Raw genomic sequence first — 10276 nt, 5'->3', positions numbered from 1 at the left:
TCCGTTATCATGTGTTTACCTGCTATTGGAATCTGTATTTATGGGCTTTATCCTTGTGACCCGTGGTTACCATTTGTTATCCCCCCCCCCCTATCTAATGCCCCATGAGGGGGCGCTTGAGAGTGTATGAATGATGATGCTGATGATGGTAGTGGGGGTGTACTCCCTGTTGTCAGTACACAGTCTTAAAAGGACAACTGGAACGATTTGTTCCGAGTTCAAGCAACTTTCTCGCGAAGCGGCTGCTCGGCGTAAGATACTCAAGAACAGAAAATTTTTTTGACAACTCAGTCATGCATACGTTATGCAGTGGTTGTTCAGCGGCTTGTTTCGCTTCTCTCGCTGCGGTCAGCTGACATCAGCAGCAGCGAACTATGAAATTGCAGCTAAGTCGCTCAAGCGTCGACCTTGCAGCGTCCATTCCACTATTCTCGCTACCATAATGCAGAATCCACCATCTACCATAATCCACAATCTACCATAATCCAGAATGCCGTCGTACATGACATTGCCGCTCTCGTGGTAGGGTTTATTTGCGGATGGCAGCAATGCCACACTGGTTGTACCCCGTCGTGGGGCTGGCAGTGTCTTCTGACAGTGTGGCGATTGTCAAGCCATCGCAAACGTGGTCTTTCCGCAGAGCGAAGCTGCTTCGGAGCCAGCGCCTGCCTACGCGACAGACATTATGCAGCGCATGCTGGGCGGGCCCAGCTTCAGCCAGTGCGGCATGCTGCGCACGTGCTGCAAGATGGTGCCATCAGCAAACCGCGGTGGCCCAGTGTTTCAGCCAGAAAGCCCTATTCAGCCCGATATCATGGCCCAGCTGTTCCCAAAGAAAGCTGCCTTCGGATCGCCGCACAGGAGGCCCGTCCCAAACCTGCCGTTACCATTTGTAAGTAGCGTTTGCAACAGCTTTGCGACATAACAGCTGACACGTTGAAACCTATAGATTCCTGAAGACAGTATTTTTTAACCGCGGAGATGTCTATGCCAGCCGTTGGTTGTAATCCGCGAACAGTAAACTTTCAAGTGAATCGGCACGCGCCATGTTCGTCCTTCCTCTTCTGCTTCGCCCGCCACGGTGGATCAGTGGTTACGGTGCTCGGCTGCTGATCCGAAGGTCGCGGATTCGATCCCGGCGGCATTTAGGTGCAGCTGAAATGCTAGGGGCCCACGTAGTGTGCGATGTGAGTGCACGTTAAAGAACACCAGGTGGTCGAAATTCCTGGAGCCCTCCACTACGGCGTCCCTCATAACCATACCATGGTTTTGGGACGTAAAATCCCAGATATTATTATTGGACGAAGGTAATACAGCGCCGGACCAAAAGTAAAAATATATTCATAAAAAGACGTTTCGGCTCCCACACGGGAGCCTTGTTCACAATGAAGCATGTGCAGCAAGTTCGCTTACTTATAAGGTACTCTAATCACATGTTTGAGGCAATGCGCACACACAGGCGGATGATTAGCACAGCTCTTGTTCAGCGTGTGCGCAGTGGTTTAATATATAACGTGCGAAATAAGTTTTACTAACGTTTCGGCAGGAGGGCCTGCCTTCGTCAGAGTGAATGGTTAGAGATGCCACGCAGGGCACCTATACAAGGCGGTTGCTTCCATATCGCAAGACTAAGTGATTTTTCACTTCTTTTGCGTAGGCGATATTGCACATCAAGATATATACGCCGTTGTACACAATGCACGTGGCAATGTACAATAGTGATATGGCACATCTTGGATAGACGGAAACTTGTGTGCATTGAACAAGGTATACAAAACAGCAAAACAAAACTGCAAACTGCGCGAAAACCAATAGGGAACCGCAACATGCGTACAGTGGTTCATGTGGACATAAAGGCAGCAGGATAATCTCGGTCAAACGAGCATCAAAATACTAAAAATAAATAAATTAGATGCAAGATGCGCGCAAAGCACGTACGTTCAAAATAATGAGTGACACAGGCCGCAGGCGTTGAGTACGCAATGATAGGCAAATAGTGAACCACGCGTAAGCAACATACGTTGTCATAAAATAGTGACTAACAAGGCAAAATACAAGCAAGTGCACCCGAGCTCTCGTTCATTCCGTTAGACAAAGTTTTGATTTTATGAATTAGGAATAGGTACCGTTTTAACAATCATAAAGCTCATGTGCATGCCCTTCCTCATTTACCAGTTTCAAGGCATGTCACCGACGCAGGTCATTCCTTTAGTAACATCAGTGCCACAATACTTGAATCAGGTTTTAAATAACATCATGAACGCGAGGTTAGAGAATCATTCATAATGCGGTGCGGTGCGTTAATTAACGGGGCTTGTGAATTGATGTCATCGTGAAGGAATGGGTGACGCTAGAACTTGTGAATATTTTTTTTATTTTATCAGGGTTTTCGGCAGCTCGAACCGGCTCTTGACAGGGTTGCCTAAAGATAGAAAATATTGTCACTTGGTTCCTTCGGCCGCTAATGAATAAATATAAACAAGTGTCGAAAACTAGGTATCCACTCAATGTTCCAGCGCAAGCCAGTTCGACGTCCACCGGTGCCCATCGACGCCACTTTGCCATTTCCTGCGCCCTCGGTGGGAATACTGGGGCCCATGCTGACCGCCCCAGCAGTCGGAGGCCTCCATCCCGATGTGTGGAGCCCGCAATGCGTTCGGCATCCACGGCCGTGTCAAGAACCTCCACTACCCGGAGAGCGGTGCAGACTTCGCCGAGTTCCCCTGGCATGTAAGTACTTAACACAAAACATTGTAGAAGTAGTAGAGAAGAACCGCCGTGATGGTACAGTCCTTACAATGCTCGGCTGCCAACCCGAAAGTCGCGCTTTCGATCCTGGCCGCAGCGGTCGCATTCCATGGAAGCGAAAGGTCCGTGCTCTTGAGGTTTGGCCGGGATAGCCTGCGGGATCGATTCCGGTGAACACGCGTGTGTCATCTGCAAAGTACCAATAGCGATTATAGCTTGGGAGCTATTAGGAGCTGGCTCGCCAGGTTCTTAAGCTGGGGCAAAGTCCTGCGCCGTAAGCGTAACCTCAGTTCCAGAGGCTGAGAGCTCGGGGCTTTTAAGAGCCCTCTCCCAGTCCTCTTCTGTGCTTAACTTTTGCCTAAGTAACGCCGGCACTGCCAGAGCATTATGGAGCGAGTGTGCAATTATCCGCCCACAGCTAGGGCTTTCTGGAGTTATGCCTCAGCAAGTGACTAACGTGCTGCTATAGGAAAGGAACCTCCTTCAGCATCCGGAGGCCTGCGACGGCGTAGGGCCCCACGTCTTCAGTACCGCGTGGGCGCGGCCATCAACTACTGCGGACCCCCCTTCGGGGTTGTCTGATCGGGTCTCCAGGCGCAGCTCCCAGTCTTCTTCCTCTTGTCGAGCGCCTTGATGATGATAGTAACGCAGGCAAAACCGCTTCTGTGCTGCGCACGCTCGCGCGAAACAGAAGTCTTCTTCCTCTTGTTCTTCGACTTGATTTTAACGCAGGCAAAACCGCGCTAAGTATGCGCACGCCGGTCTTCTTCCTCTTGTTCTTCAGCGCCTTGATGATGATAGTAACGCAGGCAAAACCCATATAGCATAGCACTGTAGCATGCGACGCTCGCGCGAAAGAGAGTCTTCTTCCTCTTGTTCTTCGAGCGCTTGATGATGATATAACGCAGGCAAAACCGCCCCACAGCTAGAAACAGAAGTCTTCTTCTTGTTCTCGAGCGCCTTGATGATGATATAACGCAGGCAAAACCCTTAGCATAGCAACTGTAGCATGCGACTCGCGCGAAACAGAAGTCTTCTTCCTCTTGTTCTTCGAGCGCCTTGATGATGATAGTAACGCAGGCAAAACCGCATATAGCATAGCCAACTGTAGCATGCGCACGCTCGCGCGAAACAGAAGTCTTCTTCCTCTTGTTCTTCGAGCGCCTTGATGATGATAGTAACGCAGGCAAAACCGCATATAGCATAGCCAACTGTAGCATGCGCACGCTCGCGCGAACAGAAGTCTTCTTCCTCTTGTTCTCGAGCGCCTTTGATGATGATAGTAACGCAGGCAAAACCGCATATAGCATAGCCACCTGTAGCATGCGCACGCTCGCGGAAGACCGAAGTCTTCTTCCTCTTGTTCTTCGAGCGCCTTGATGATGATATAACGCCAGGGCAAAACCGCATAGAGCATAGCAAATGTAGCATGCGCCACGCTACGCGCGAAACAGAAGTCTTCTTCCTCTTGGTTCTTCGAGCCGCCTTGATGATGATAGTAACCAGGCAAACCGCATATAGGCATAGCCCAACTGTAGCGATGCGCACGCTCGCGCGAACGAGAAGTCTTGCTTCCTCTTGTCCTTCGAGCGCCTTTGATGATGATAGTAACGCAGGCAAAACCGCATATAGCATAGCAACTGTAGCATGCGCACGCTCGCGCGAAACAGAAGTCTTCTTCCTCTTGTTCTTCGAGCGCCTTGATGATGATAGTAACGCAGGCAAAACCGCATATAGCATAGCCAACTGTAGCATGCGCACGCTCGCGCGAAACAGAAGTCTTCTTCCTCTTGTTCTTCGAGCGCCTTGATGATGATAGTAACGCAGGCAAAACCGCATATAGCATAGCCAACTGTAGCATGCGCACGCTCGCGCGAAACAGAAGTCTTCTTCCTCTTGTTCTTCGAGCGCCTTGATGATGATAGTAACGCAGGCAAAACCGCATATAGCATAGCCAACTGTAGCATGCGCACGCTCGCGCGAAACAGAAGTCTTCTTCCTCTTGTTCTTCGAGCGCCTTGATGATGATAGTAACGCAGGCAAAACCGCATATAGCATAGCCAACTGTAGCATGCGCACGCTCGCGCGAAAGAGAAGTCTTCTTCCTCTTGTTCTTCGAGCGCCTTGATGATGACATTAACATGTTCGGCCACAGCTACAAGGTCTGCAACCGCTTGTGGTTCGACAACAACCTGACCACAATCGCAACTATAACAAGGTGTGACGTCTTTATATGACAGTAGACGAACTGCACGGAACATTCACGGTTTACCCGATTATCTCCGAGCCAGCTCCTCAATCATCATTCACTTCGTGGATGTGGCGTGATTATTTAATGAATTCTTTTTGCGTGAGCGATCGACATCCTCGCGCTACTGACACCCTCAAAGGTGAGGGGACCCTTGGGGACCCTCTACTTCCCTCACGTGGCCACGCTGCAACATTTCATGATGACTTCATAGACGCCATGTTTTTTGTGCCGACGCCTTCACAGCTCGCAAGGCATATTTTGTGCGCTTCTGCAGCTAGCGCAAGCAGTGAAAGAAACTTTAGCGCGGCAGAGTATGTGATGCAGCAGTGCATGGCGTGCTTCAAGTTGAAATACCTTGACAATTTGCTTTTTTTTCCACAAAAACATATGATGAAATAAAGTGTAAACTATGCCACAAAAAAGAAAAGAACTTATATACTGTAAATATTAGATACATGAAAAGAACGGTATCACAAATGGTTTTTTTTTCTTCCTTTCGGCTACTTATACGTATATGTAAAAGCTTTGTGCACACGATTTTGCTACAATTCTTATCAGGTTAATGTGTTTACAACAAAAGTAATAAATTAGGTTTTTCTCCCCTCTACTTATCTTGCTGTGGCAAGGTGCTACTATGCTGAAGACAGGTGCTACAAATCCAGAAGGGTGCATGATTGGGTTTGTTGGTAGAGTATGCTTTAAATTTCAATAGAGAGCACAATAAAAGCAGAAAGTGAAGAGAGCGTTCTGTTTTCTGTATTCTCTCTTTTATTGCACTCCCTGTTGAAACTGAACTAATTCTGCAAATCACTTTCCTTTGTACAATATCCGTTACAAAACGCTCATGGTCATTCTCATTGTATTTGCAGAAAAAACAGGCACAGCTTGCCGCATGCCAAACAAACGTTCATCCTACTTTGTATGTCCGCTCAACTGTTTCCACTGTGAGGCCCTTTTGTACAAGGAATCGCCGAAGTTAGAGTATACTTTTTAGCGAAACTTAAAACGCCTTACTGTCGATTTCATGTTCGGGCCACACCACCTTGATTACTGGCTCGGGCCCCTCTCGGGCCCGATCTGTTGTCGGGCCGGGCCGGGACGGGTAGGAGAAATTTTTCTCCGGTTTGGGCCGGGCCCGGGTCTGGCGTTGAGTAACCGGGCCAGGTTCGTGCAGGGTAAGCTTCAACGAGTGCCGGGCTGGGGCCTGGCCGAAAATCATGGCCCGTGCATAGCTCTAATGCCAGCTTAAAGAAGTGTTGCTTTCATTGCCGCGTAACGCTGGACCACCAAAGCATGTGATCTAAGTTCACTAATACATTGCTTAGTACACATGAATTTGTTTAAATTTCGGGGTAAATCTCGTGAAGGACTACGGGGTTTGGGTTTAGTATAACTGTATAAGCCTAGAGCCGGAGGTCTATTGAGTTTAAATTGTACGAATGTGTAGATCCTTCGAGCAAAAATAAAAGGCCTTAGTAAGTTCCTTGTACGAGGATGAAGGGTCTGTACCCCCGACGTCACGTTATCCGGTAGCTGCGCGGTCAGTGATACCCTCGCACAGCACTGAGAGCCGATTTGTTTAGGTTGGGCGGGGGCACCCTCGATCTGTCCCATTTGAGCTGGAAACCACATGACTGTTTGTGGTTTGATGCCTTGTTTCGTATAGTATCCTTAGGGCCAGCTCGGACATGGTTCCTTTGGCAAATGCCCTAACGTCTGATCTGGAGTCAATAGATTCTTGTCATCTTGTCATCCAATAAAAACATCACTATCGCACCTTGTTCTGCGATCTCAGAGGACGTCATCCGAATCGAGGTGGAGTTCGTGACTTGACTTTCGTGGTCTAGGCTAACCGCAGCGAAGGCCCGTCCGTCGGCGTAACGAAGTGATAACCACGCTCAAATGATTTCGTTATAAAGTCGAGAAATTAATTTTTCGGTCCTTCGATGTCTAAAGCTGTAAAGTACCGACTCACGAAAGCTACCGCGGAGCGTTATTCACCGCTAATACACTCCTGCGCGTGTCAAAGTCCGCGAAAGCAGCCCCAGAGCATCCCGAACATGGAGTCTCCCATGTTTCCCGGAGGTGGGTGGCTTCATATCCAAGTGATCAAGGCCAGGCAAGCGGCCACGTTAAGCTATGACAGGCTGCTGATATGCAACGACGGAGAGAACGAACACAGTGATTGTGCAACAGACCGCGCAAGACATTTCGCGAGGGGACAATAAGTACCGTTAACGTGACTTCACGAAACTCTCAATTTAACGAAGTTTTCGGCTGGGACTTCGTTATATTGAGGTTCGACAGTAAGTCCCAAGGAAGCTTCAGAAAAACACAACGTTGGTCAAGGTTCGGCAAATCGAACCTTCCATTTTTCTGTCCTCCTTCATTGAAGCTCGACACGTCAACCATTGCGCTCGACACTTTTTTCATTACTGCATACAATGACACACTGCCGAAAACAATAGCAGTATATACGCAGGTGGAAACACTCATAAGTTAGAACTTCTTCACTGCTTTGATGCCTTTAGGTAGCAAGCGGGGGTTTAATTGTCAGCCGCCAGCTCGTAAAAGGACCACGTGCTACGTCGAGCCCGCCGGCGATAGAGACACTCGCCGCCTTGGCTGCGAGTGGCGCTGGCTAACACTCATGTTTAAAGCAAAAGCTTTTTAGGCGCACACAAAACAAAGACAGAAGAACTAAGATTTTGACAGGACAGCGCTTATGTGGCTAACACGTCCCGTATTACACTCACATTAAAATACGCGACAAAGTGGACCAACATCCTAGCTCAATTGGTAGACAATCGGATGCGTAATTCGAAGGTGACGGGTACGGGCCCCAATTTCATCTCGATCTGTGTCATAACTGCTGCACTACACTTAAAAATAAGAAATAATATCCCCGATGCTTTCCTTGGCTCATGAATTTATTAGGTTGCGTCTAACAAAGAAATGAGCCCTTCCAACAATTGCCCTATTTTTTTCTTCCACGCGCATACGTAGCTGGTTTATCGGGCCACTCCGTTACCGGGTCTCCTACATCACACTCGCCCACAGAGTTGGAGCCATTTGGAGAACATGTTCACGAATGAGCTGTACGTTAATATCGGCATGACACACCGCCTTGTGTTCCGGAATTTATGAACATTACAGCTGATACCAGCGGGGCAACAAAAAACGTCGTAGAATGGACTGAACATCATATTGAACAAGCTAAATATATCGTACAACGCAAACATACTTGAATTAAACATCGCTAAAACAAAGTGTACGTATGTTCTACAAAGCTAACTCACATTCCATGCACCACAATTAACATCCAGGGCAGCGAGATACAGCGAACAACCGCAGTAAAACTCCTAGGAGTTCAATTCCAAGAACAACTTTCTTGGTCCCCTTCCAACGATACGATAAAGAATGATCTTTCCAGAAGAATCGGCATTTTAAATATATAGCAATGTACCGCGTTGCAGCAAATATCAAGCTACAAATGTACTATGCCCTGGTGCATTCACTGCTAACATACTGTTCCTTGGTGTGGCTGGTACGATTGTACGGTCACAAGCCTTAATTCTGTTCTAATCCTACAAAAGCGTGCAATACGTGCAATCTCTAGCACTCCCTCTACAAAAGCACTCGTCCATATTTTAAAAGCTACAAAATATTGCCTATCAAACAGTTAAAGAGACACAAGCTATGTCTTGAGATACTACGTCACTATATGCTAAATACACCACTATTCTTGGATACATATTATGTGAAACATTGCTACGCAGGAGCTTAATATAGAAACCTAGATCACGCACCAACTATGGTGAATAACTTCACGAATACGAGACATCCTAAACGAACACCCAACCATAGTACATTTACAGGACGATGGAACTTCATCTAGATCATTAAAAAAAGTAACGAGGGTACCCCTAGCTGAAGAAACCGATGCTTTTCTTGGTTTTTATATCTTGAAATCATTGATATCTTGGAATTTTTGCACATTGTTTACTACTGTCTAATTGTCCCTTATTTAATCTAATTTGTCCTGCAGAGCATAAGTATTTCGATCAAGACGTTTTTTGTATTAATTTGATTGTAAGCACGCATTTCTGAATATCGCCACTACTCTAATGAGAGCTCTGTTTACATTCTTGTGTGCTGTGCTCGCAGTTGAGTCAAGAGGGCTTTTTTCGTATTAATTTTATTGTAAGCACGCATTTGTTGTACTGCCATCCCTCTAATGAATGTTAATATTTTTGTGCTCTCTACTAGCAGTTCTGTTTGATCTTGGAATCCGTGTAGAATAATACGCACTGTTGTGTTCTCTGCTTATTGTGCTTACTGGTGTGTTCCTTCTGCTTTGCTGCGAGGGTGGCCCGACCAAGACAGGCAATTACTCAGCTTTTAGCCGCATCCCCCAAGGCAATTTTGTAATAATTTTGCCTTGAATAAACCAAAGTAAACGAAAAAACATTTAAGAAAGACAATTTTATTAAATGAACTTTGCATCGATAGCAGCGCAGCGAAGCTGTGTTGTACATGACAATACTGGCATCGAACTGGAATAAGGAGCCTGTAGTGGCCTGGTTTATACAGTAGAGTGCAGCGCTTCAGTGATATACATGGCCGTGGACTTACTGTCTTCTGCCTCGCAGGTCGGCATCATGAAGAAACTGGCACCACAGGAGAGCCTGTACGTCTGCGGTGGAACACTGATCGCTAGCCAATGGGTTGCCACAGCGGCCCACTGCCTTAAGAAGTAAGTTTTTTTTATCGATTGTGAATTGATGGCGTTACAAAAACAGCACTGGCCACGCAGAACCGTAGAATGTCAGACAACAGGGGAGCTTACCAGCAGCAGGTTTATTCTCATTAGTTCTCAAGTTATTCTCAATTAGTAAATTTGGGAAGATACAAACTGTCAAGCCTCGTTCAACCACTGTTGTTTTGTAAGCTATTTCATCAACCGTCTACGAAATAAAAAGGGTGGCGTGGTGGCGGCAATACAAAAACCGCTAGAAAAAAACAGAGCTATGACTCGCACCTAATAGATGCCAGTCATAGCTCATTGGCACAACGCCCTTAATTCGCGGGTGCACTTCGACGCTTCATTCTATGCCGCTACTGATGTGGTTACAGGGGACATTTTCTCTTGTCGCACAAGATGGATGGATGGATGCGAAACTTTATTGTAAGTCCTGAGGTGCACGACTCAACGCGCAGCGGGCCGCTCCCACGTTGGGACAGTCAGGCCAAGCCCTACCGCCGCATCGTGGGCCC

General features: G+C 47.3%; 1 protein-coding gene across 1 annotated transcript; it reads left to right on the top strand.

Annotated features, from left to right (window-relative positions):
* The first annotated feature begins 667 nt into the window (after positions 1-667).
* LOC119399289 (uncharacterized) lies at positions 668-9756 on the top strand. The gene is made up of 3 exons (XM_037666103.2): positions 668-892; positions 2517-2730; positions 9652-9756. Exons 1-3 carry the CDS (start codon positions 686-688, stop codon positions 9717-9719), a joined length of 489 nt encoding a protein of 162 aa, XP_037522031.2. The 5' UTR covers positions 668-685; the 3' UTR covers positions 9720-9756.
* The last annotated feature ends 520 nt before the right edge of the window (positions 9757-10276 follow it).

This window comes from Rhipicephalus sanguineus, chromosome 7, assembly GCF_013339695.2.
Source record: "Rhipicephalus sanguineus isolate Rsan-2018 chromosome 7, BIME_Rsan_1.4, whole genome shotgun sequence".
Classification (NCBI taxonomy): domain Eukaryota; kingdom Metazoa; phylum Arthropoda; class Arachnida; order Ixodida; family Ixodidae; genus Rhipicephalus; species Rhipicephalus sanguineus.
This window is presented reverse-complemented; position numbering and strand designations above follow the sequence as displayed.